Source organism: Scophthalmus maximus, chromosome 2 (genome assembly GCF_022379125.1).
Source record: "Scophthalmus maximus strain ysfricsl-2021 chromosome 2, ASM2237912v1, whole genome shotgun sequence".
In the NCBI taxonomy this organism is placed as follows: domain Eukaryota; kingdom Metazoa; phylum Chordata; class Actinopteri; order Pleuronectiformes; family Scophthalmidae; genus Scophthalmus; species Scophthalmus maximus.
Window position 1 is genome coordinate 18,237,501 of NC_061516.1, and position 26,611 is coordinate 18,264,111.

General features: G+C 42.4%; 3 protein-coding genes across 4 annotated transcripts in view; 1 reads left to right on the forward strand and 2 right to left on the reverse strand.

The window, feature by feature from the left end:
• The window catches only part of jade2 (jade family PHD finger 2), a 156,931-nt gene extending 143,629 nt beyond the window's left edge, over window positions 1-13,302 (reverse strand). Inside the window, exons 1-2 of one of the 2 annotated variants that reach the window (XM_035624728.2) lie at window positions 13,256-13,302; window positions 11,468-11,556 (exon numbers count right to left, since the gene is read on the reverse strand). In XM_035624728.2, coding sequence (XP_035480621.1) covers window positions 11,468-11,506 — 39 coding nt within the window. In that variant the 5' untranslated portion in view covers window positions 11,507-11,556; window positions 13,256-13,302. Of the gene's footprint in view, window positions 1-5,833; window positions 6,548-11,467; window positions 11,557-13,255 lie in introns of those variants that run through there. The other variant, XM_047330483.1, reaches the window with a different exon arrangement.
• Window positions 12,595-14,673, forward strand: cdkn2aipnl (CDKN2A interacting protein N-terminal like). Its single transcript, XM_035624734.2, has 3 exons — window positions 12,595-12,944; window positions 14,107-14,212; window positions 14,295-14,673. The coding sequence occupies exons 1-3, from the start codon at window positions 12,610-12,612 to the stop codon at window positions 14,301-14,303; spliced, it is 450 nt and encodes a 149-aa protein (XP_035480627.2). The 5' UTR covers window positions 12,595-12,609; the 3' UTR covers window positions 14,304-14,673.
• Window positions 14,674-15,004: 331 nt separating this feature from the next.
• Window positions 15,005-23,669, reverse strand: ube2b (ubiquitin-conjugating enzyme E2B (RAD6 homolog)). Its single transcript, XM_035624735.2, has 6 exons — window positions 23,486-23,669; window positions 20,249-20,329; window positions 19,413-19,438; window positions 18,115-18,204; window positions 17,121-17,209; window positions 15,005-16,755 (listed from the first exon to the last, which is right to left on the reverse strand). The coding sequence occupies exons 1-6, from the start codon at window positions 23,527-23,529 to the stop codon at window positions 16,627-16,629; spliced, it is 459 nt and encodes a 152-aa protein (XP_035480628.1). The 5' UTR covers window positions 23,530-23,669; the 3' UTR covers window positions 15,005-16,626.
• Window positions 23,670-26,611: the final 2,942 nt, after the last annotated feature.

Genomic DNA, 26,611 nt, shown 5'->3' on the forward strand with positions numbered 1-26,611 from the left:
ATTCCCATCAACCCTCCCCCCACTGAACACCCCGCAGGGATCCGCTGGATGGGAGGAAGCTTGCTCCTCACGTCAAATAAAGAAGACAGTTGTCACTGTAAAGTGAATCAATGTCTGGCGTTTGCTCAGGGGAGCAAAGCTTCCCCCTAAGTGAAGTGTGAAATAACACAGAAACATTTTTTTTAAAAACTCCCCGCTCGCTTCGGTGTGTTTTAAATGAGGAAAACTATACAATGCTAAAGAACCGCTGAGGGAACGTGGAAAACCATTAGAGACGATAAAATGATGGACTTTTTTCTTTTATACGAAGGCCTGTGAGGAAAAACTGGTGCATCTAGTTCCTCTATCGCCGTTTCAGACACAAACTCCGGAAAGTGTCCGGACTTCAGTGCCCCGTCTGAAAGCAGCTGATCGTGTTGACAGGAGGCCTGCGTTTAGATTTGGCGGTTTGAAATAGCGCCCTTCGAGCATGGTCACATGAAGGATTTAAGGTTGAAACTCCTAACCTAGTCACACACACATGCTGTAGATCTAAACACAAAATGGAAACATACAAACCGTAAATGGACTGTATTTATATAGAGCCTTTCTCGTCTTATCAAAGACCCAACGCACTTCACAGTAGTAGTAAGTCACATTCAGCAATTCACACACACTCGCCTTTACTGTCACATTCGTACACTGCCAGAACGGCCGTCAAAGGCAATTTAGGTGTCTTGCCCAAGGACACTTCGGCATGCCGACTGGCGGACCATGCGGTTTTGTGGACGACCTCTATACCTCCTGAGACACACCAACCTAAGAGGCGTCGGGCCAAACAAACGAGCCACAGAAATCAAGTAGATTTTCCTTTATCACCTTCCTGGCTCCAGCCACCAGAACATTAACACAATATTTATTGATGCTGCCACCGCTCCTGCTGCTGCCGCTGCATCATGGGAGCAGGGATGAGAGAGCGCAACACAGAATGAAGGAAGAAATGAATAAATAGGAGGAGGAAGATGCTGAGGTCCAAATAATTTTCTAACTAAACCTCCTGCTCCCTGTCCTGAAATGTGCTGACAAACAATGAAGGAGGTGATTCGCAGCCAGTAGGAGGCTGGGGCCCGCGGCCAAATCAGCCAGGAGGAGAGGCTACAAAAAGGGCGGGGGGGGGAGACAGGGAGAGACGGGAGGATTGATCCATTGCTCCCATTCGCACTGCCATCAGGAGTTCATTAGCTCCTGGAAGGGAGTGAAGGAGGGATGAAAGAGGACAGAGAGATGGAGGATGAGCGCACTGTCCTTCACTCCCAGCGACCCCAACTACCACCTCCCTGTTTATCCTCCTCCACCCCTCCCTACATTTCCTCCTCTCCTCTACCTTCCTCCCTTCCTCCATCCTGTCCCTGCTGCTTTCACCTTCCTTGTTTTCTCATCTGCTACCTTTCACCTACTCCCTCTGCACCTCGCATCAGCTTTTGTTTTCATCTTTCGTCTTCTTTCTTTCCTTTCCACACTATCCGTTTCCATATGAAAACTTTGTTTCCTCTTTCCAGGTCTTAATCTATTTTCAATATTAGAAAAATATGTAGAGTATGTATCCCCACCCTTATTTTGGTAGACTTGAAGGTTTTAAATAAATACTAGCTACAAATAACATTTTTGAGGATGACACAGTGAATCAGCAGCATATTTCCATACTGGGTCACCAGATGTCCAAACAGAAGAGGACATACTGCTTCTGTCTGTTGTTTACTTGCTCTCTCTTTCCACACAAACACACACAGTCCTGAAACTCTCCGGCAGCATCTGTCAGCCTGTCCATCATTGTGCTTACAGATTTCAGACTTTGTTTTTCTCTACCCTGGAAGAAGAGTAGGAGTTGGCAGGAAGGCAGAGAGAGAAAGGGGGCAGTACGTAATGGATAATAATACACTTAAATAAATGTTCCTGCAACAGAGTGGGAAACTTCTCCCCTACCACCGTTATCATTATTTAACAGTGTTACACCGTTATTATTTATTTAAATTTTTTAACAATTTAACAAAGTGATAAAACACTGAATCACCAAATATATTCCATTCCCAAAGGTATCCCACAGCAGATGCTCACACCGAGGCAGAAAATGTAAAATCCACATTCACACTCGCCTCTCTCTAACACTCAAATGATATTGATTGACTTCAAGGTGAACTATGATTTTTTTCTTTCTTTTTAAAGGATAATTAATCTTATCTGAAGAACTATGCGCTGCACCAGAGGGTTCACTGCTCTGATTATTCAGTCAGGAGAAGCAATGACGCTCACTGCAATTACTCCCGTGAAAATCTTTCTCTGAAATATGTGCAGCACTCTCTTGCTGCAGGTGAGCAGACTTTACAATTATCGTTAACTAACAGGGCTGAGTCACAGCGGGACAGGAATTCAAATTAAAACACACCCTCACACAGCCACACACACACACACACACCCTTCCCTAAGTGTGCAACATCTCTTGCCCACTGAACAGCAGGTTAGCACGCGGACACACAAACACAAACACACTATTTACGCCCTATGCCGTTCTGCTGAGAACATGGGTTGACACAACACAGACGGGCGAATGCGTTAAATCCACCACATGATTTTATGGCGTGAGGAAACCAAAACGATCCGACAAAATGACAGCAAATGTAAATTTATTAACACTTAAAATATACCAAATATCATATCAATTTGGTGATGTTTCATGGGCTGATGTTCCAGGATTTCTGCAGCAAAGCTGTTTTTGGAACTGATAGATGTTAAATTTCCTTAACAGATTAAAGTTCTTTTAAAGTTTAAAAACATCTAATTTGATGTATGAATTTTTGTTCTATTATAGTACTGTAATAGTAATTGTCGTAAGAGTTATTGAAGGTCCTTTAATAAAGATAATTAAGTGCAAAAAAACACACGCACACACAAGCTAGTAGTCAGCTAGTATTACCCTTGTGGGAGATCTGCTGGTAAGTTAGTTAGTTAGTGAGCAGGGTAGTGCACATCAGAGAGTTAGTGACATGGCAGCAAGCCAACACGCCTCCAGGCAGCTGCACGCACGCACGCATGCACGCACGCACACACGCACACACGCACACACGCACACACAGAGAGAAATCCCTCAGCTCAGTTGGTTCCTATCCTAACCTTCTTATCTGACATGAATTTCTGAATCACACACACATACTTGCCCTGCAGCCTTCTTTGGCAGTGTGTGTGTGTGTGTGTGTGTGTGTGTGTGTGTGTGTGTAAACGTACAGTTTATGTGACGTCAGTGGACCATTCATGAACACACCCCTCCTCCTCTTCCCTACGTAGCTGTGCTAATGCGATACAACGCACCACGTGGGGGTCCTTACCCCCTTTTCCAGCCAATCAGAGCTCAGCGCTTAACGCAGCAGACACAAATACACACACACACACACTCACACACGCTATACTCAACCCCCCGCCCACACACACACGTGTACATATGTATACATGTGAGGCTCAGAAAGATCTGTGTGCTTGAGTTTCATATGACAACCTATACAGGGAGAGTCGATACGTATGGTACACACCCGCGCGCTCATTCCGTCTGGGTATTTATCCAGATGATGAGAGACATCACAGTAAAGTCTTGATGGAGAGGGGATGAGGAGGGAGATGGAGGGATGGATTAACTGATAAAGGGTTAGGGAGAAAGGGAACACGGGATGAGATGAAGGGATGGATGGGGAAAGAGGGACTGAAACATGGATGACTGGCTGCAGGGCTGTCATAAAAAAAAAGGAACGGATGCAAAATGAAAACAGCTCTCATCCCTGTACACTTGCCTTGTAAACAACCACTGTCTCCAGGCAAGAGCGGAGAACGGAGAGCCTTGAGGGAGGGGAGGTGAAAGAGAGAGGGAGGGGGGCAATTCTTGATGTGTGAGAGAGAGAGAGAGATATTGAGAATGAGGGAAAACGAGATAGCACTGCATCAGGAAATAAATGAGAGATGGAGAGGGGGATAGAGGGATTGAGACTGAGTTGTTATGCCCCCACACACCATGACTCATCTCCGGTTTCATACCCAGCGGGAGGAGGGATTGTGTGTGTGTGTGTGTGTGTGTGTGTGTGTGTGTGTGTGTGTGTGTGTGTGTGTGTGTGTGTGTGTGTGTGTGTGTGTGTGTGTGTGCCATAATTGTTTTTTGCGAGAGGGTTTGAAAAGCGAGGCAAATGCATCTGTACTCAAATGTGTGTTTGGTGTGAGTAAGAGGCACACTGATAAGTTGTTGGTTTGTGTGCAGGAGTCAATCTTGTGCGTGATGACGAGGATGATGACGATTGTGAGGGAGAGAGTGTGTGTGTGAGTGTGTGTGTGTGTGTGTGTGTGTGTGTGTGTGATGGTGGTAAGAGGGGAGGGTGTTGAGGGTGTGCTGTGTCAACCGGGAACATTTAACAAGCCCCCTAGATGATTCCAGCTTAATTGATTCAAGACTTGAGCCAGTTCAGCCTTACACGTGCCACACGAAGGGGGAAAAAAAGGAATATTGAAGAAATTCATCTGGATAAATTTCTCCATCAATTACTGCATTGAGCACCAATAAGCAGACGTGTCATTCTTTAGATGGGCACAACGGCCCCACTTTACACCCCCATCAATCCTGCTCACATCTGACTCCCACCATCAGCACCTGCATCCACATGTCAAGACCCTTGTGGTGTTGTTTTTTGCATCCTGGGAAGGATGAAGGAGCCACACTCATCCAACCCCGAGCCAAGTGGATACAGATAGCGCCCTGGCTCAGATGAGGTAAACAACAGCCACTCCCCCCTCCTCTCTTCTAAAACCAGCTAGATCTGCACAGCACGAAGCAGCGGGAGGAGGAGGAGCGGGTGAAGGAGGCGGCGAGGAGTTGCTCTAATTCCTTGATGTGTGTGTGTGTGTGTGTGTGTGTGTGTGTGTGTGTGTGTGTGTGTGTGTGTGTGTGTGTGTGTGTGTGTGTGTGTGTGGTTGCGTGCTCAGCCTTCCTAAAAGCACCGCTGCTCCCCCTGGTTTTCTTTCCCTCCCTTTGCAGAAAAAGCAGAAGTGAGGGAAGCAGCAAATCATCCAGTGGAGCTGCGAACCGTCGGTGCCACCGCCACCACCCTGCGCGCACACACACGAACACACACACACACCAGACCTGCCGCTCGGCTCCACATACAAGTTCATGTCATGTCCTCTTGCCCGCACGTGTACAGTTCCTGCGTTCACCTCCTCCTCCTGCAAGTATAAACTCACATTCCTCGCCACGCTGCCGCAAACGAGCGTAATTTGTTGCAATTACGCGCAAACACACAAACACACACAAAATTCCACACAAACACACACCCACCCACCCACCCACACACACACACACACACACTCGGACTCTCTCCAACTGCCCGCTCGCACACTCTATTCCCACCGGGGGCGCGTTCGCGCAACGTTCGCCGCACAAACACGGCCAAGTTTCACCCGGTTCACTTGTGCCACAGTGCGCAGTGTGGGATACTCGCCTCTGTCATCGTTGCAACGCATGAAGCGCACCATCGCCCCCCCCCACCACCCCGACGACAACATGCACCGTGCGGGCGGCAGCGACACCGCTCGCGCCCCGCTGCCCGCTGCCGGTGCCTGACGAGCCCGCTGCAGAAGTGCGTGCCAGGCGGCGGCGCCGCCGCTAGCCTAGCGCCGCCGCCGCCGCAGCGCCAGCGGCGGCCGCAAAGTGGACTTCTGGCGCTCCTGCAACACTCGCACTCTCTCCCTCTTTTTTTCCTCTTCTCCAAACCATCCATCTGTACATCAAGTGCCCTCTTTTGACAATGTAATGCATCTGGTTCACCTTGATCGCAGTCAGCTGCGGGTGCAGAGGCGTCCTCGGTGCTGGCCGGTCCCAGAGGTGAGGAGATGACCGGGAGCCGCAGCCGGAGCCAGGCACATGTAGTTTCACAGTGGAGCGGTAGTTTGCCCACTCGGTGCCCCCTGGCAGGCGGCTCGCAGCGCGGGGTGACAGGACCGTCCCTGCCCCGTCGCCGTGCCCGTCGCGCTGCGCGTTGACAGCGCGTCGCGCTCAGTGAAGAAGACCGACGAGCAAATCCCAAATTTTTTTTTTTTTAAATTTAAAAAGAATGTGGAGAGAAGAAAGTGGCAGCCGGACTAAACTTACAGCTTCCACAGGTCAACAACAACCCTCTGCTGCCGGAGGAGCTGCCGGAGGAGGATGGCTGCGACGTGCGCACCACACAACCGCTCGCGGGGGGAAGCGTGTCGCATTTTGCAAAAAAAAAAAAAAGCGAAGCCCCAAACGTGGTGTGTCAAACCCCGAGTGTGTTGTCCTCCCCGGTGCCAGCGGCGGTGCGGGAGGAGGGGACGGACGGAGAGGAGGAGGAGGAGGAGGAGGAGGGGTTAAAAGAAGAAGAAAAAAAAGAAAAGGATGCTTTATTTCCAAACGATGAGTCAGAGAAGATCGCGGAGCTCCGCTCGCCTCCGCGCGCCTCGCGTGGCCCCCCCGCACTAACGCACAGGCGGGTCCTGCCTCGCGACCTGCCCCCTCTCCCCTCTCCCCTCTCTCCCTCCCCAGGAGAACACAGATCCGAAATGAGACAACGCGCAGAAAGAAAGAAAAAAATCCGCTCTTCTCGTCAGCTTGAAAACTCTTTTGGCGCCATATTTACTGATGGCGTACTTTCAATTCGCTGTGACCGCGAGCTGCACTTCCTGCTCCCGAGGAGCGCACGATGACTGCGCCTCGGAGAGGAGGGGACGGGGACTGAGCCTCCACCTGACACGCGGAGAGGATGGTGATTAGTCTGGAAATAATATAAATTATAAATAATAAATAAATAAATGAACAAATGAGATGAACGGGTTTATTTCATGATAAGACTCAGGTACAGTGAAACCTTTTCATTAGATGTTCCTAAACTTTAAATGTATCCAAATTTAAGACACAAACAGGAAATATGATTCCACAAGTTTTCGTTGTTGTTGTTTTTTCTAAAGGGACTATAACTGTACATTTGAGCAATTTCAGTTAGAGGTACAAAGTTGTTTTTGTTTTTTTAATAAAGTCACCCTAAAATCAAAATCAAATAAATGACCTTAAGTTCCCATCAGGAACTCACCTACATCTTCAAAACTCGCCTTTTACCCTCTGGCTTTTAAGACTTTTATTTATGTGGTTTGATCTTTTTTCAGTGTTTTTATTGTGGATTCTCTTTGGTTGATTGTTTTATCTTTTTATGTACCTCCCCTAATTTAGCTGTACAACATTTGGGTCAATGTTTGTTGTTTTTTTAAACATCCTTTACAAATAAAGAAAAGGATGTCTGTGACTGAGACATCCGACTCCTTTATGAAGGAAGAATTATCTTTGGGTCCATAACTTGCAATTCATTTTCAAGTTTCAGTCGCAATCCCTCCACGTATTGTCAAAGGCAATATTAAAGAATCACCATTAACTGGTGTCACGATAATTGGCAGCCGGAGATTCAGTTCAAAATTGAAGGCCCGTCCTGCCACTTTACTGTAAGTGATAATATCTCTCCAACGGTGATTGAATTGCCCACAGCGATTCCAAAGGAAATGGCTGGCAAGTAAATTACCTTCCTTTTCAATTTCTCTAAAATCTATATTTAAGAGGGATGAGGGTGTTTGATCAATGCATAATCTACTGCCATGCATCCACTGCCTCTAAATCACTGTCCTCTGCTCTTTATCAAGCAGAGCTATACGGGTCTCTCTTGTGTTGTCTGAAGTTTGCAGAGCACAATTCAGTTTTCACCCCAAAAAAAAGGCTCCCGTCTCATTAAGTATCTGCAGTGACAGACAGCAGATGATCTTCCCTCAACTTGTTTTGTACTGTATCTAGTAAAAGATCAGGTTAATACACAAAGCTGCAGAGACTATGGACAAATAGGCCGATTCCACTTGTAACACACTTACACAATACTACTCACACACACACACACACACACACACAGGCAAAGATATCAGGTGCACAAATGCTCATATCAGCTGTATCATGCTAGGGATGGGTGGGGGCTGGGGGTGTTTTGCACAAAGTGAAATGAGGCGGTGAAGGACATGGCACACATTCAAATGCAACAGCAGCATCCCACACTTTGTCCTGTACCCTCCACATCATGCAGGTAGGCAAGTGTCCCCCGAGGAAACAGCCTGTGACCCTCTCCGTGGTCGTTTTACTCTGCACTAATGCAATTTAGAGCTGATGAGCTGCGCTGATGAGATGCACACATTGTTTGTTTAGGGAGTAGATCTGGGTCAAATAGTGGCTGTAGTTTGTTTAATCCTGCGGGGCTGCAGCAGATGGGTGGGGCTGTATGCTGGTAGCACATCATTAAATCATTATAGACACGTTGATTTAAAGAGATTAGCATTTGGTAGCTGATGAGTCAACTGCCACTGGTAAAGGAAGTGTATAAGACAACGCCACCACAGGCCTCAGATAGTTACGGTTAAGGGAAGTTAAAGGAGAAAAGATTTATTTCAACTGAATTATACTAGACAGTGTGTAAAATGTGTGTATGATCCTTATGTTGACATGACATCTTCTGTGCCAAACCTGAAGCAAAATCAATGAAATCTCTTTATTGACAGAATAATCAATACATCTCATGTCACCTCATCTATCGTTTCTGTTCTGTACTACCAAAATGAAGCCAATAAATATGCATGTGTCAAAGCACAAGCAGAAGTAACAGCATTAACGATGGCTGTACTTAATTTCGGCGAGCCAGCTCCAGGGTTTAGGTAATGTACATGCTGAGTCACTGAACAGACTTTTCCTGCTTCCATAAGTCAAAAATATATGCCGTGAAAAGGGTCTTTTGTAAAGTTGTCCAACCCCTGGCTGCTTACAGTGATGAACTGCCTCGCAGCCTAGATTTATAATGACACAAATATTCATTCCATAGCAAATTTGATTTTAGCCCAACTAAAGAAAAAAAAAACATAAGGTATTACCAATTAAGTATAATTTATACGTCTTAAATCCTTTTGCACAGTAACATGATATTTCAACGCTTGGTACAGTACCTCCTTTACATCGGATCTAAAATAAAGAGGCAGTTGCAGAGCTGAGTGTATTTTGTATTTGTCCTCTTGCACAAAGAGGACAGAAACAAAATGTGTGATTCATCTCCAGTCCGAGTCGATTAGTTTCAAATGTGTTTTTTTTTTCTTTTCTTCTCTTTCTTCATTTATTACTTGCAGGACTTAAAGTCTTCAACAAGTTTAACTTGCTGGCTGAAATCAACCCTCCAACAAGCACAGGTACCGCTCACAGTACACACATACCATCATATCACTACTTGATTTTCATAATCACACATCTCAAGAAATAACATCAGTATGTGAATGCAGCCATGACAGCATTCATCTTTGGAGGCAGGAGTGTGGTGGTGACTACCGAACGAGTGGGTACGTCCATCTGTTTCATGGTCACAACACCCGTGTCAAATGCAACTAGGTCACTAGTTGTGTGTACATCACAATTTTTTGAAACAATGGGCCAGGATTCAGGACCTGAAATAGCTGGCAGGCCCTGCTGCCCCGGCCTCCCCTGCAAGTCAAGAGCACTCGTTTTTAATTAGTTTGAGTCCCAGGTTGACGGACTGCATTCATCACTTTGGGTCCCAAGCCTAAAATGTGAAAGCACCCTTCCATTGTAGGGTAATAAAAGTCAAAGCAATGTCAAGTGATGCCTATTTTTGATGCTCGAAACTGCAATGTTTTGTCTAACAAGTTTTGGAGATACCCCTCTAATTTGGTGACATATCCCAATTTAAAAAAAATAAAGTTATGCTCAGTCCCTGGATGGATAACGAGGGACTTTTCCTTCATTACTTCCTATGTGCAAGTGCTCGCCACTAAAATAGCTGAAAAGAATCTTCATAATTTGTCATTAAGATTTACATAAAAGCAAGCAAATTCTAAAGGCTAACATTTGTTATTGAGCAATTTAAAAAATAATAAGCATCTGTAGTGAAATAACGCAACACAGGTTTGAAATCTCGGTCTTTGACAATGTCTGATTTCTTGCTGCGCTCCTGATTGTTTTTGATGTTCAAAGCTGAAGCCTAGTTTTGCTCGAGTTTTGTTTCTTTGATGAAAACAAGAATCAGTCCCTTTCAAAGTGAGACGAATGTTTGCAGTCATCTGCCGTGAGTGTGGGTGCAGAGGAAGGAAACGGGATCAACAGGCAAAACAACTGTAAGTACGACATGATGTATGTTTATTTGGATAATGATACAATTTGCGAATTTTTTATTAAAAAACGGGGTTTCAAGTTGTAGGGAATGAAAATAAAGTTTACATTTTTATTTAGGAAAAAAGGCAATAGATTATAAATACGTATCTATCTTCTGTGTTTGCCTCCAGGTTTGTGCACGTGACAGCTGTGTAAACAGTGTTACAGTGTGGGTGTGTATCGGTGCACATGACTGCACTTATCTGTTTTTACTTTTGTTTTACTATTTTTATTCTGCACAATGTCCATTCATTCTGTGCCCCTGTTTCCCCTTTATCCTAACCCCCTGTTGATTAGATGATTTACAACTTTGTTAGGAAAGATAATGTTCAACCCAAAAAGAAACCATTGAGCAGAAGTGAACAGTCTCGTGTCAAAATCATTTTGTTAACCCATCCAATCACCCTGACTCTGTGGATGTTGTGGCCTTGTCATGTGGACGTCAAATATGTAAGACATTTGGATATCAGCGATACAATTGTTTATCTTGGGAACTTAGGCGGTGTGCACTTTTCAAAGAGCAAATAAGAATCTCCTCAAAGGACCATGAAATCCAGAGACACTTTACAGGGTGGCACCTTCAATCCTCTCTCATTAACAGTCTGTCAGGACTTTCGCTTGAAACAGCTACCTGTTGTCTGTGTTTTCCAATTATAGTTTTCTCCTGAGTAAGCATACATTAGGTGACTCATCAAGAACGGCGGTCTGCCAGCGCTGGCTGGAACGCAGTGTATTATTTCAGCATCAGTGTATAATTCGGGCTGAGTGAGAGGGGGAGCGCGAGGCCATAAACTTAATGGGTTAGTTCACTCAATAAAGCGGCGTCTTGTATGACTTGGAAGCTGACCAAAATGTAACGTACTCGGGGAGAGCCGCTGGTGTGTTTTCTGGGGGAATTTGAGAGGAGGTGAAAGTGCGTTTTCATGAGTGCCTACTTGTGTGTTTTCTCGTCCTTCTGGGTCTTGACTCATGGGGAAAGAAAACAGAGAAAAAATGTCTGAGGCAATAACATTTTAGGGGGCCGTACTTCTTACAGAAACTGTAAACTGGCTGAACGTCGGCGCTGTTAAGTGTTAGAGGTTACAGGTTAAGAAGCAAATGCGTTTGTTCATTTATGTACATACAGTTTATGCTCATGTGCACCCAACGTGTGTTTATGTCTAGAGTAATGATGTGCTGCTTAGTGCACAGTGTGTTAGTACGTACACGTATAGTGGGGCAGAGGGAAAAGCCAGACGTCGTCATGAGTTTGTCCTTGTCTCGCTTCTCTGTGATGAGCGTCGGGAGAGTATGGCCTGTTGGGAAAAATTTATTTTTTAGGACTTATAGTAAAGTGACACTGTGTAGAATTACGAGGTTTGGAACTGAAGGGAAAACAAGATGAGGCTGAAATATCAACATGCAAGATGTTAAACCCATCCCCCCAGATATGAAATCATTTTTTTGGAAGCCTGGAGAAACATTGCTAAGCTTAAACATTTTTGTAACATGTAACTTTTACACTTTTACACATGTAATACAGATTTATATCTGCAGTTCACCCATATATTTCTACAGGTAAGACGGTGTCATCAGATCTCGTCAGCATTCTCAGCATTCACCGAACCTGCTGGGTTGCACATTTAAAAAAAAATCTCCTGTCTGGATCTGCACAGACATTATTTAATCCTTGCATGTCTGACTGCTGTTTGAACCTGCTCAGTCTTTGGCTCTGTCCCTACTGCTCCTTTCGAGCTGCTGTGAATCTCAATTCTGTTTTTCAGAAAAGTGACACATAACTTGTTTGCAAGTGTTCGTTTTGTGTGTGTGTGTGTGTGTGTGTGTGCGATTTGTCTTGTTTAAGTTATTGTCATTATTATCATAATGATATCAGAAATATAATTTTTACCTTTTTAAATAATTTATCAAATTTTTTACTCAACTTTTCCTTCTTATTAAGTCATACATAACTAACAACATAGACAACTACTGTCATCTGTACTTTAAGTCTCATTATTATCTTATTGTCTTATTATTATTATCTTATTTTATTTAATTAAAGTGAAAAAATATAATCTGATTGTGCATAAAGAATATTCCATCCTATAGTATTTTCTAAAACAGCTGCATGTTTCATTGTTTGTTTTCAAGTTGGTATTGTGTCACTACATTCAGAAATGTTTACTTTAAGTTTTGCAACACTTCCAGCCACTGTAACATTAATGAGTAATATTATTAAAATTTGATTAATATTATTATAAAATTACTTGAATGAGCCTTTGAATGCAGAACTTTTAGCAATAATGGAGTTTTGCAATAGTATGATGTTGCTAGTTTTACTTTCACCACTTTCAGCTTGGGTCTTTGCAATGGTTCTCACCGCTAACACTAGGTGGCGCTGTCCAAAACACGCAACGCTAGAAAAACAACTTCCGGGACCCGCTTTGAAAGAGGACGAAGACAGGAAGGTGCCTTGTTCCAAGAAGAGCAAGATGTCTGCCCTGGACGTGGATGATTTTATTCAACAGAACCGAGCGGTATCCGACCAGGTGGAAACGCACCGAGGCTACTGGGAGAGCGACAAACACTGGCTGCCCAGGAGGGAGTTCATCCTCCGGAACATGAGCGAGTACGACCTCGAGCAGCTGGACCAGCTGCTTGCTCTGTCCATGGTCTGGGCCAACAACGTCTTCCTCGGCTGTCGGTGCGTGATGAATACAACCTGGTTTCACGACCGTCCCGTCCCCAAACGGACAGGGCCTTTGTGTTGTTGTTGTTGTTGTTGTTGTTGTTGTTTCATAACAAAGCGGATATAAGACTTCTCCACATCCGTTAAAGCTCAGCAGAATGTTTGGCTAACGACTTAGCTCTCGATTTATTTGTGTAACTCTACCGTATATATATATATATTCTCTAAACCCGTTAGTGACTCTCCACAGCCGGAGTCGTTTATCATTTTTAAAGTGAAGCATCGTGTTAAGAATTGTACTTCTGGTATTCGGGAAACGTACCAACCTGTGCGTTGTTCGTTCAAACATATTTCCCGTGTCGGGAATCTTCTTCGTCTCATGCGCTCATCAGATGACGGGCTCACTGCTGCCACCTGTGTCCGTAAAACGAAACAACAAGAGGGCTCTGTGAAGAATGCTGCTGCAGCAGTTGGTTTTTATTCAGTCAGTGATTTAAAAAAAACAAAACATTTTAAATTCAAGTCTGTGGGACATAAAAAGCAAAATGATTTTAAGCAAATTATCTTTTTATTGTTTAATTAATTGCCACTGATCTCTGATGGACATGTTTCCTAGTCAAACGTTGTCAGTCTAACATTTGTACATGGTTTCCACAGTACACAAAAAAAACGTCAGAGTAAAATTAAATTGTGTGTTGAATTGGATAACAGGATGCAATTTTTTTTATTTCTTATATGCAACTGTCAAATGTTTTACTTAAAAGATGAAAACAATGATTTAGGCTTGCAACTAATGATTGCTTTCAATATTTCCCCAATTAACAGTTTGGTTGAACTAAAAGTCAGAAAGCATTGAGGAATTACAATTTTAGAAGTGCAAAGTGACTGTTTTGTCCGATCAAAAGTCCAAAAATGTTCAAACCTTTAGTGGATCAATAACACATCTTCACACCAGAGAAGCTGGCAGTCAGGATTGTTTAGCATTTTTCCTTGAAAAATGAAAGTTCATCTATTTTCTACCCATTATTCACTACACTTCATCTTCATATAGTAAAGATAAAAAAATAACGAGGGCCTTCGCAGGCCTCCTGCTGGTCCGCGCACGAGCCCAAATGATATTAATCAGAGATTAATTAAGGACGCTGAATAATTGTGGGTTATTATACATTACTTGCAGGTATAGCACAGAGCTCCTGGACAAAGTGAAGGAAATGGCCGAAGGCATCGAGGTGGAGGACGCACCGGTCTTCAAAACACGAGATGAGATTATGAAGAAGCAACAGGTGCGTCTGTAAACAAACCATTACACACACACGTGTAGGTGATAGTGAAATATTCCTCATCTACTTCTCTCTTCCATTACAGGGTCGATGACCAGCTCAGTTGTCTCGTCTCCTCGTCGTATTGGATGAAAAATGATGGGACTCACTTGTTATGTACTGTACATGCAAATTGTGCTTTGTGACATGTCGGACCACATTTATGTGGTTTTGTTTTTCACCATACCATATGGTTCATGAGTATGAACATTTTTTTTTAATGAAATGCAGAAAGATTGTTTTTAGAATTTTAATACTGTAACGACATTAAGATCTTTGGCTTCAAGGTTCATCGATCGCGAGGCGGTTGTTTTACATTTTTTAAATTGTGTTTTATGTTTGTTTTTAATGCTGTTTTCATAGTTCAGATGAAGGACGAAACTCCTGTCTCTGTCTGTAGCACAATAAAGAACAATATTTCCTCATTGGATTGTATTTTGTAATTTCCCCTAAACATACTGTAGGTTAGCGCCTTCAAAGTCAGAAAGAAAAAGTAAAAGTAAGTGAAGCAGCAAACTAATTCTAGTAACAAATCATATTCTAATCTTGAACAAAGCAACAAAAAAGTGTTACTGTTGTTACTTTGGGGGAAACAGTCGTTAGCGAACATCTTGAGAACAAACTCTAAAAGCAGGAAAATAAAGTTTGTTTTAACTATACCTTGTCTTACCGTGTCACAGCATAGCAGACTATCATGTACATTGGAACTAGTGAATGTTACTGATGATATAATGAAGGGCGCATGTATTCATCAAAGTCTGAAAAATGTGTTTTATTATTTTTATACAGCATATTGTTATAAGTATACATTTTTTTTGCTTAATTCACAAAAATTCATAACATCCCATCTGCTTATTATGTGATACAAGTCACTAACCACAATATGACCTTTACTGTCTCAGAAAAGAGGGAACTGTTTCATGATGACTGTATTCAATAGATTATTTAGCTGGAGCTGGATTAAGTCATGAATTTATACTTCGAGTGGTCTTTGAACTGGGTGATCATCACACACAAGTAAAACAGGAGACGAATGCAGGCGTGAGAACAACTTTGGAGTAGAACGGTCGTTGTGGGAACTGCATGCGAGTGTGCTCTCCTCTGCAGCAGTCAGTGTGTACACTGGACAGCACTTCTTTCATCCTCTGCCGGTTCATTTACGTGTCAGCTGTGTCATTTCGAAGAGAACGATCAAAAGCCCCAGACACTTTGTTCAGGCATACACACGTCACTGGCGACAAAGCATTGGAAAGTCATTCACTATTTGTGTGGTGGGTGAAATTAGATAACCATGTGGGTGCAAGCTTGAGATGAGGAGGCGCGGAGAAGCTTTTCAATGCAGTCCTCCAGATTTCTACTTGTCATCTTGTTTGTTTAAGCTCGATTAGCCATGATTGATCTATAAGGGTAAGTAAATGAACTGTCAGATTCCTTTCAAAGACTTAACAAAGAACGACACCAAGACTTGACCCAATAAGCCGACTCAAGGAAGATGAAATGTTGATTGAAATGAACGCAGCCCATTTCAACCAACCCTGATCTTCACTTCTGGGATCTGCCGTCAAATGTTTATCCTGTCACGCTGTCACTTTAAGATTTACTTTCTCTTAAACACTCCCTCTCTTACATCCATCACCGTCCACCTCGGAGGTGATTACAACACAGAGGAGTCATGATTCATCAGCACACGGGAGACTTGGCACTGCTGCAGCCTGTGACGTCTGTGAGCCCAGAACCTACAGTGTCTCAAAATAAGAGTGATATGCTGGAGCAGATTAGCTTTTGTTCTTTATCAGCAACATCTGTGGCCAACGTTGAAGAAATAAAAATGATACCAACTCTGAAAAAAAAGGCTTTTTCTGGACTCTTCCATGACTTTCTAAATACGATACTGATGTGGTCATCAACCTGCCCTTTCCAAAACAGCCACGTTGTACCCACCAGCAGACATTCCAAAAAAAGGAGAACATTTTCAAAAGAAAAATCTGTAAAACTCAAAAAAAACTAACAGTCCAACTAAATCCAACCAAACAACAAGGATATATTACACATTCTGTTAGCAATAACTTATTTCACATCATGCAATAAAAAAATAAAAAAAGTAAAAGGGAGGACAAGGAACACAAGAACAGATCAATCCCCCTCCTCCCTCGTTTTCCTCAAATGTGTTGGCAAGCAAGTTTATGTCCGTTCTGGTTTGGTTGTTCTCTGGAGTTTTTTTTTTTTTTATTCCTCCTTTTTTTTTCAGAGTGGCACTTGAGTTCTTCTGATATAGTTGGGTTTTTTGGGGGGTGAGGTAAAAAAAAAATATATATATCGAAGTAATGGGATAATGAGCAGAGGATGAGGGAAGGGATTGAGTAGAGAACGAGAGAAGCTCAGACGTCCACCCAGCTCTGCTCCACGATGGCCGTCACTCTCTTCTCATACTCCCTCTTGTTTTCCTGATAGAGTTGTGCGGCCTGACTGTTGGCCGGACTGTTTGGGTTTGGCTCATCCAGCAATGACTGTGGGAAAACAACATGTGATGAGAAGATCCACTTTTCACAGTCATTCTGATTTTATCATCCCAGATTTCCAGATGAATTAATTTAACCATACACTATTACATTTTATTATACAGTCGGAATGATGGATTTGTAAAATATAATACAGCTACTGTGAAATGTTGGAATAGGTTTAGTAATTTTAGGTTTTACCAATTCTAGTTGTCATACAAGCATTTGAGATGCATCGAACAACAGACAATACACCAAGTATTTAAATCAGTCCACAGCAGTGTAAGTAAAACTTTTATAGAAAATCCTAAAACAACAGATACACAGATGTACCATGTCAGTGCAGAATGTGAAACACAGTCCAACCAACCAACCTGGATGGAGGTGAGTATGGATGACACATCATATGTGGGGCTCCAGCGATTCTGAAGGATGTCTAAACATATACTGCCATCAGCGTAAACTGGAAAACACAAAGACGAGACAGAGATCAACATCAGAACAGCAAGTTATTATGTGTCTGCAATCGATGTCACCAAGATAAAAATCTTCACATTTAGTAAAGACTGCTTTTCATTTTTCCAGCTAGACCTTCATGCCAAATGATGCACAAATTCAATGTGTTCTCACACAGCAGATGACCACAGTGCTGTGAAAAAGACACTGCATATAAAAAAGGAATTTTGTCAGAAAATGTACTCACCTAAGATATTATATGAACAGTTATTTTCTCAGTTTTGTCACGACAATTATCAAACAAGAAATGCAAAACATGAAGTGAAAACAAGTATGATACAGAAAACAGTTGTGTACAGGGGTCAGGGGGGAATTCATTGCCAGGGGATATTGTTCAAGAGAATAGAAAAATGATAGGTTTTAACATTTTTGCTAAAAAATCATTGGCAAAAGCAAAACACACAAACAATATTATAAGCCGATCAAGTGCAATTACAGCTAAATTAAACACTTTTTAGTTGCAAATCAATCATTTCACCTTTACACAAAGACACACTAACAGTTACGGCCAGCCTGATGGGACCTACTAAATCCATTTCTTTATGAACCGAGTCAGGAGATGAATGAGAGGAAACGGTTTGAATGAGGAGGAAAAGGAGTAACTCAAGATAATAGAGGCACAAACTGTGCTACTTTCCAAGTCTGAGCATCTTGTGCGTCACGCACAATTAAATGTAAACTGTAGACGACGGGTTTGAATAAAGTGAGGGCAGACACTTTCCGTTCCACTTTCAAATGCATACTTTAAATGTGTGTGTGTGTGTGTGTGTGTGTGTGTGTGTGCGTGCGTGCGTGCGTGCATGCGTGCGTGCGTGCGTGTGCGTGCTACGTTTGAGCAGCTGTATCACTTACCATTTGGGTGAAACATTCTGGACACAAATCGGACTGTGGGAGGCTTGTTTGGGTACTCCTCCGAAAACTCTATCAGAAGCTTAAACGTTCCTGCAGTGACACCGGAGAGAGAGGGGAGAGCGAGAGAAGGTGAGAGGCTGAGAACAACGTTTGGAGAGTGTGGAGTGCACACAAGTAATTTTGTGAGAAACACAAAGGTGTGAAGGCTCGGGGAGGTCACACACAGCGAGAGAAATAATTGCTACTAAAAATAGCACTGGACTTGACTAGAAAGAGAAACTAATCCTTCGCCGATGTACAGAAGGACAATACAAAAGGAGGAAGGAGACTAACACGAGAAAACCACAAAACCTTGAGTCAGCACTTCTCATTATTGGCCTCGGTTCATGATTACAAGCTGAAGATACTTCAGAGCGGCAGGTTTGCCCCCATTCTGAACATTTCTAATGAGCCACTCAGTCAGTGGTACCGATTTGAATAGTTTGCGGATTGACACAGATCAAGGCTGAAAACAAAGAGTTGACACACATGGTAGAGGTGCATTCAGGTGGTGTCGGTATAACTGGACAAATTAGTTGCCGTCTCAGGAAATTCACACGTACACCACCTCATGCTGGAACAACTCGGAAAGTGTCTGTGGAAAAGTTGGTAAACGAGTTGCAGTCGTCATCGACATCTTTAGCACTAAAACAATAGTAGTGTTCAATGTGAACTAGTCAAATGTTACACTTTTGTCACTGACAAACTGAATGTCCATCTCTCACAAGCGCCAAACACCATACGTTTGAAATTATTAATATATGCCTGTCACACCTGATCCTTGTTCGCTGCTCATCATTATTATGCAAATTTTGTTAAGAAGTGCCAAAGTGTTATTTAAATGCTCTAAACACATAAATAAACAAAAAAAAATAGTTTGAAGTATCTATGTTTTTTTACTCTACAATTTTCAAATCAATGATTATGAAACGATAAAAAGCAGAAATTTAGGGCATTAGATTATTCAATATTATAAGTTATCAACTTTTGTTATTATTATGTAATGCGATAGTATCTAGTTCTACAAATTTCAGTGGTTCAAATTAATAATTCAGAACAAGCAGTGATTAGAAATCATACTTAGAGTACAAAGAGTTTGTAACTAACACTAGGCCTCACTGGAAGCAATTAAACATTTTGGCTTCTTTTTTTTTTTATACCTCACAGATGGATTGAATAATGCCTCTCTACAACAATCACAGTGCAGGAAAAAAGTAAAATCAAACCCGGAGCTTAGATGAACAAAATGGAGATCTTACCATCTTCGAACGGCGTTCCCACAGGCCTGCCAATGGCGGAGAGAGAGAAATAAAATTATTTACACGTTCCAAAAATCCCCACTGCTACCAATAAGGAGCTGGCTTGTAGAAAACATAACCATTACAATTCAAGGACCTGCTCCACACAGACACCGGAGTCGTTATTTACTCAGCTCCTCACATTCACACAGTCTGTGTGAAGGAGTCAATTAAAACAGCTGCCTTCATGTTTAACATTTCCAGCAGCTTTCACTTTGACTTTGAATGAAGGTGAGGAACTATCAGCAGGTCTATTTTTATTTTAAATCAATGTGTTATTCCCCATTTTTGTCCCTGTTACACCTCGTTGCTTTCTGATGTTTTTTTAAATGACTTTCAGCTTTCCAATTTGCTTGTGTTATTTATGTTTTTATTACTTCTTGCATTGACATTTGAATTTCCTAACACCAGTATGAATTCTCCACCTGTTCTGAGTTTAATTGAAGCATGTTTCCTTCATCTTCATGATTCCTCCTTCTTTCAAATGCAATTCAAATTGACAAGTCTGCAAAGTCTTTTGGTTTGATCTCATCGGTTCTTCCTTCCTTCCTTCCTTTACCCACCAACTTTAACCTTGTGTCTGCCAGCCTGTTCTTTCATCAAACACCCACTGAGTCGTTACATGTTGATTTTCCATACTGCTCTCTGCCACAATGGGGGGGTTGTAATCAGAAATGTTTTTAAAATGCAGGGGAACGTGGAGAACGAGAATGCGACACGGTGGGTTAGAGGGGGACTGTGTGCATCACAATCACAGTGTCACAGTCGGGTGGAGTTGGATTTAGAGCGTGACTCACCCAAAAATAACAGCGTTCCAAAGCATGATGTTGTTCTCTGATGGCGCTCCGCTCACTCCGGTGGGAGGATCTTCTTGAAGTCTGGGTAAGACAAGAGCGAAAGAGACATGGTTAGAGAAAGAGAGGGAAACATGGCAAGACAAATAGCAAGAAAGGCACAGCGAGACTGCGATGAACAGGGAGAGAGAGTCGGAAGCAAGGTGAGAAGAAAGAAAAAACACAAAAATGACAAGATGGAGAGCAATAAAGTCAGCGGAAAAACAAACAACAGATGGGGGAGATTAAGAGGAAGGAGGGGGAGAATTTGGACGGGAGAGAGCGAGACGATTTTAATTACCACCTCGACTACAGGACAATTATCAGGAAAAACATAAACTGCTGTATCAACACAACCTCAGTCACCTGGCAGACTTTCAGGATCAAGTGCACAGTGTCCATCCCGCTGTCAGTCACGTGTCCGATAACATATATCAACACTCATCATATCAAATCTGCCGCACCGCAAGCATCAAAGCCCCCGAGCCGCACTAAACCCCTCGGCCACTGAGTTGACCTTCACCTGAAATGATTTCCAACCTTGTCACGAGCAGGATATCAGGATAAACCACAGATTCAAGATTAAGAAAAGACACCCCCCCCCTATCATTAAAGGGGAAGTTGGCGAATTTAATCCAATACACTTTTCGGAAAAATCAGCGATCATTTACTCATTGTCAGCTAGCTGTCAATTGTGTGTGTAAATTGAAAACAAAAACAAAAAATGACAACACTGCGTGTGCAGTTTGTAAACATCACTAGCTGACACCTTAAGAAACGTGATAGAGAACCTGTTACGGATCAGGGGTTTTGGCCTTGTGATCAGTGCATCTGTCTCCCATACCCAAGGCTGCGGGCTGCTAAATTTTATCCTATTTACATGATGAAGAACAGATCATCAAAAACAGTTGGTGAAAATCTTCTGTATACTCAAAAGGTAAATATTTCCTACATATTCACATCATTGTTAAGTCTATACCTTTGGATTATCCATTTATAAAAAGATAGTTTTGCAATATTGGAATTGGTATTTTACAGCCTAAAATAATCATAGCCAGATTCATCATTAATGGAAATGACTAGCTCCGGCTCAACAAAGAAAACTGCCCAGAGCTGTTTGACTGACAAGTGATCTCTGAGAAGTGCAGTGCAAGAATGCCGTAGCAACAACTGCCTAGCAACAAAGGCATCAACAAATTAAAACAAACGTTGCAGGTAAACACCACTGTTTTGCTTTTAAACTACTGGTTACTGCCCACATGACGAACAAAGGCAACATGTAGTAAACAAGACTAAAATGTCCAGGCTGAATGATTGTCATGGAAGGTATCGTTTCAGATCACAAACGCATGTAGGCCAAGTCCGGACTCAACACAGACTATTTAGGCCTGCAATCTGACGCCTGGTGTAAAAGCTGGTTTTAATAAGAGCTCACAGCTATAAAACAAGGTAAGCTGATTTGTGTGTCTGGTGTGCCAGTGTAGATCCATGTCCATGTCCCCTGCTGGAGACAGACCCACCGCAACTAACCTCATTTACCATGATCTGCCTGAGCGTTCGCTGCTGGTGGACTGATGCTCCACTAAACTTCCTCACTAGATTCACCAGTAGTTGCTTTATTCTAATTGGTAACTAGCGATTACTGACTGCACAGACATAGTCGAAGGTCTGCCAGAAAGAAGCTCAAGGAGATCAAACATCCAGAGTACCGGAATGAGAACACTTCCCATTGTCAAACCAGGCCTGACTAGCTGAAGCAAAAAAGGGGAATCCTCACAAATGAGGCTGAATAAAAAGAAAGCAAAGGTAAAGCAATGATAGCTGGTATAACAATGTCAATCACATGAAAGTGATGCATTACTGAATATAATATTTTAAAAAAGGGACTGTAGTTATAATGACAGTTTATACAGAACCTTAAAATACATCTTTAAGCACCAAATGTCCAAAGAACCGAGTCAAAATATCACACAGAGGCATCAATGTTCGAACGAACTACAGCTTCAGTTTCGAGACACATGTTGTGCATACAATCTGAGGAACAGATCAAACCGGGCACGTGAGGCAATATCACACGGGGGCTGAGGTGAAGCAGCCGCATGCTGATCCTGGAATGTGCCATTGTGTTTTCCTCTCCTCAGGAGTGTGTTACACTTCACCACCTGGGGACTGGCACAGCAGAGTAGGGTTACAGTGACACCGTATCCCCCATCCCCTGGTCCCACCATGTCTGTCCTAGTAGAGTAGCTTAGCCAGTGTGTGTGTGTGTGTGTGTGTGTGTGTGTGTGTGTGTGTGTGTGTGTGTTGGGGGGGGGGGGGGGGGGCAGATGGAGCATGGCAACTGATTGGGGATAGCAGGTATTACAGAGCAGCGCCCCTTTGCCAGGTGGGATTCTCCCAAGAAAAGTCACTTTGTGCTCATCTTCACTGCACAAGTTTGACATTATCACCTACAAAAAAATGGTATTTAAACATGTATCTATACTAATAATAATTTAGAAGAAAAGAGAAGGAGGCGATGGTAGGCAGGTAGGTATTGAGATGGGGCACTTAGGGGCCACACACTCCCCCCTCCAGTTGAGCATCACCTGCAAGCCACGTTGCTGCCAAGGGGGGACTGGAACCGAATAGTTAGTTCTCTGGCGGGATGACGGTGTTGGAGCCCGTTTTAAGCGGAACAGAGATGAAATAAAATAAAAACACAGCCTGTGTTGAGTAACTAAGATTATCACTGTCACACTTGGCTCCTGGTCCGGGCCATGTCAGTCAGCAGAGACGAGGCGATGGATGGATTGTTCCATGTCCATCCATCCCAGGTGTGACACACACACACACACACACACACACACACACACACACACAGGTTCTCCTCTGGGGTATGAAACACTGCATAGCGCCGAACTGTCTTCTTCTTCTTCTTCTTCTTCTTCGGATATCGTCAAATCAACAACACTGTAAATATGATCCGACACTGACTCTGTCAATGCTGCAGACGCCACATTCTAAAACAACCCAGGTGTATTAACAGGTTGGTGTCACGACAACTCCCCAGTGGCTTTACATACAATATATCCGTCTGCACACACCGGTCGGCCACCGACGCTATGCTAAGCTAAGCTAGCTGCCGACCGCTCCATCGGCTAACGCAGCTAGCAACACACACACACAACAACAACAACAGGAAACATACGTCGCCGTTACCTTTTAAAATCTCTCATAAGCCGTCTCCGCGCCGGGGTCGACATTATTTCAAAGTGTGTTTAAAAACCAACCGGGACCATAAACCGAACACGGTGTTTCCTCCGCTCGGAGCCGCTCTTCTTCTTCTTCTTCTTCTTCTTCTTCTTCTTCTTCTTCTTCTTCTTCTCTTCTTCTTCTCTTCTTCTCTCACAACAACTGGCGAGCAGCGAGCTATTTATGGTGACGTCGTGGCTCGCGCTGCTGCTGGTGCCCAACGGGGGTCCAACTTCAACTCCTCTGTGCGAGGCACAAACAGCCAGACCCGTTTATTAAAACTATACAAGTTCAGTGTCTGACTTTAACTTTTAACATTTGACCATTGGTTGTTTTTCCTCTACATCTTCTTCATGTCGCCATGTTCCTCTGCACACTACTGGTGACTGATTGTACTACTGCACCATTTCCACTGTTAATAGTTCATGTAAAGCCCCCAACTTTGACTTCTGGCAGATGACATGGGAAAATAAAATTGATGTGCACCAGGCTAATAATCTACTCAGCCGTAAGTGGCTTACTCTAAATCTGCACAATCCATCTGTAGCCAATGCACTCTGCTGGCATGGTCCGGCCTGTAAAGAGATTAACATCAAGACATCCAGTCAGAGAAAATATGGACTCACCTAAATCAATAATGTGGCTTCACTGGTTGATGGTGTGCTACATTGGGCTTTGCGTCTCAACGATAAATACAACTACCAACGAGTGTCTAAGTACAAGAGTAAAACAGCCAAAGAACATATTGTCAGTGTCTGATATCAAGAATATTTTTTCAAAGGTTTAGGGTAAAAAACAAAAGTTTTCTCAGTCCGGCATTACCCAAAGGAGATACCTTAAATTTCTTGGTCTATATTGAATGTCTACTTGATGTATTTTCATTTACATTTCGAATAATGGAATTAGATAGCAGAAAATAGATTCATGACAAATGTCCTACTGCCTTTCTATACATTAATAAAGATTGCTGGAAAAACTATTATAAGGAGTTTCCCCAAAAAATGTTCTGCTTAAATAATCTCTCACTTCTGTCACAACACATCTCTTGTCATTCAGACACATCAGCTACAGTTAAATGCTTCAAGCTCTCAGCATTTTTATGCAGTCAAAGACAGTGTGTGGACAGGGAAGATTGTAGGGTGGCAAAAATTTTTGTAGGTGCAAAATTCAAATTTGACTCGGAGTCAGATCCCTGAAAACAAATAACTCTTTCTCCGTTGGACTGAACAGCAGTTCTGTCATTAGAGGAGAAGAGAATAAAATAAAAGTACATGACATTATACAAAACATAAGAGAGAATGCTTCTTTTGAAACGCCTGTGTTTCAAAATGTTTTTATGCATTTCTCTCCATCATACTTGTTGATGCATGATGGTGGAACTTGTGATTATTATGTGCATGATTATTCCTGCAGTCAGGGAGAAAACAAAGAAAACAGTTCTGTCTACCGATGCTCATGTTTTTACCTTGGGTTTTTAATTGCATAATGTCCTTCTTGTTTTTGTTTCTGCTGCATCAGAATTATAAGAGGATTTTATGTGTTCTGTTTTGTTTTACCACACCTGTTACATCTTACTGTAATAATTTTCTCCTTTTAACTTTTAAACTTCATTTCCCTTCAATACCTCTTCTCAGCTCTAGTTATTTACAGTGAGGCCTGGACATTTTAATGGACTTGCCTTACAGGTTCAATTCACCTGCATAAACCATTAATCACATGTTGTGTACTCTTTTTTTGGTGACATTATTAGAGGTGAGTCTTAATACATATGTATATTGTGTAAAGCTCTGCATGCAAAGTTACATATGTTCTAGAGCTGATTAATTGATAGACGTGTAAATAATTGCCAACTTTTTTGATGGTCGAACAATCATTTTAGTCATGTCACAACTTGGTAAAGCACGACAAGTCTTTCTTTAATAACATAGGTCTCACTGCAGTTGCTTAAATGCAATATCATCTGTCTCAGTCAGTGTCTTGACCATTTCCCTGAGAGAGTCCAGAATGCAGCTCTCAACAGACACCGCTCTGTTCGCATTTCATTATTGTGAGAATGTAGGTCAGTCGTGGACAAAGGGGCCTGGCTGTAGTGAAAGTCCTTTCTGGCTCCCCCAAGACTGAGGAATGAAAAATATGCATCTGAATGTAATACAAAACACATTTACATGTGGAGCTATTGGTGTTCTTTGGGGAGGAAACAAGTTTTTATTGAATTTTATTACCAGTAAAAAAAAACAACAACATATGTTTATTGACTGGGAAACAGTGAAGGGATCTTTGTCAGGGGAAATTGATGAGGACAAAGGAGCTGATTTTAGTCCATTAGCTTTTTAATTTAATAATGTGATTTAAAAAAAATGTTTCTTGGCGTAGTTATAGTTTGTTTTGCAAATATAGGCCTGGCTGCTCCATTCTTCAGAAAAATGTGAGCGCATGTCTTTCTGTCAGAGGTTGGACAAAGGCCTGGATCCAGCTAAAATAGGCAAGAAGAGAGTATCACTGCTGAGCTCAGGTACTTTTAATAGAAAGGGCAGAGATACAGAGAGAGACAGTGGGTTCCTCTCTATCTCTCCTTCTCATAACAACACGCTGTATATCAAATTATGTATTCATGCAATAGCTGCTGTAGAGAGACTTTGTTGGCGTACTGTATAATTTTGAGAAACTAGAAGAATTTGAACTTAGAATTGGTATAGTCAGAAACTTTAAGACCAAATAATTCTTACTAATAATTTGACTATTTAACACAGTCACTTTTAACCCTTCATTTGGATCTAACTGCATTTGGAACAGAAGCATTTGTCAACCACGTGGAGGCTATCACAGATCTGTAATGACATATATTTCGGTGTGCTTGTTTATGTGTAGCTGTACTTTGAAATGTTCATGGAAGTTAAAACTTGTCTGATGTTGATTATTCAGGTCCATTTTAAACACAGTTGTAGTTTGTCCCCAGTCACAGCTACCCAACACATTGTATAGGTGAAATTAATTAAGTATTCATGAACACGGCCCTACTTTATAATGCAGTGAAAAGTTTCATTATTTCGTCCCTGCAACTGAGAAATATTTCTTCTCCCATACATAACGGTT

What these genes read in the sequence shown, in the direction of transcription:
- cdkn2aipnl (XM_035624734.2), top strand. Translation starts at nt 12,610, where the DNA reads ATGGTTCTCACCGCTAACACTAGGTGGCGCTGTCCAAAACACGCAACG. An exon ending in AACGTCTTCCTCGGCTGTCG is followed by an intron (nt 12,945 to 14,106) that starts GTGCGTGATGAA and finishes CATTACTTGCAG; the next exon opens with GTATAGCACAGAGCTCCTGG.
- ube2b (XM_035624735.2), bottom strand. Translation starts at nt 23,529, where the DNA reads ATGTCGACCCCGGCGCGGAGACGGCTTATGAGAGATTTTAAAAG. An exon ending in TGGAACGCTGTTATTTTTGG is followed by an intron (nt 19,439 to 20,248) that starts GTGAGTCACGCT and finishes CGCCATTGGCAG; the next exon opens with GCCTGTGGGAACGCCGTTCG. An exon ending in CCATACTCACCTCCATCCAG is followed by an intron (nt 16,756 to 17,120) that starts GTTGGTTGGTTG and finishes GTTTTCCCACAG; the next exon opens with TCATTGCTGGATGAGCCAAA.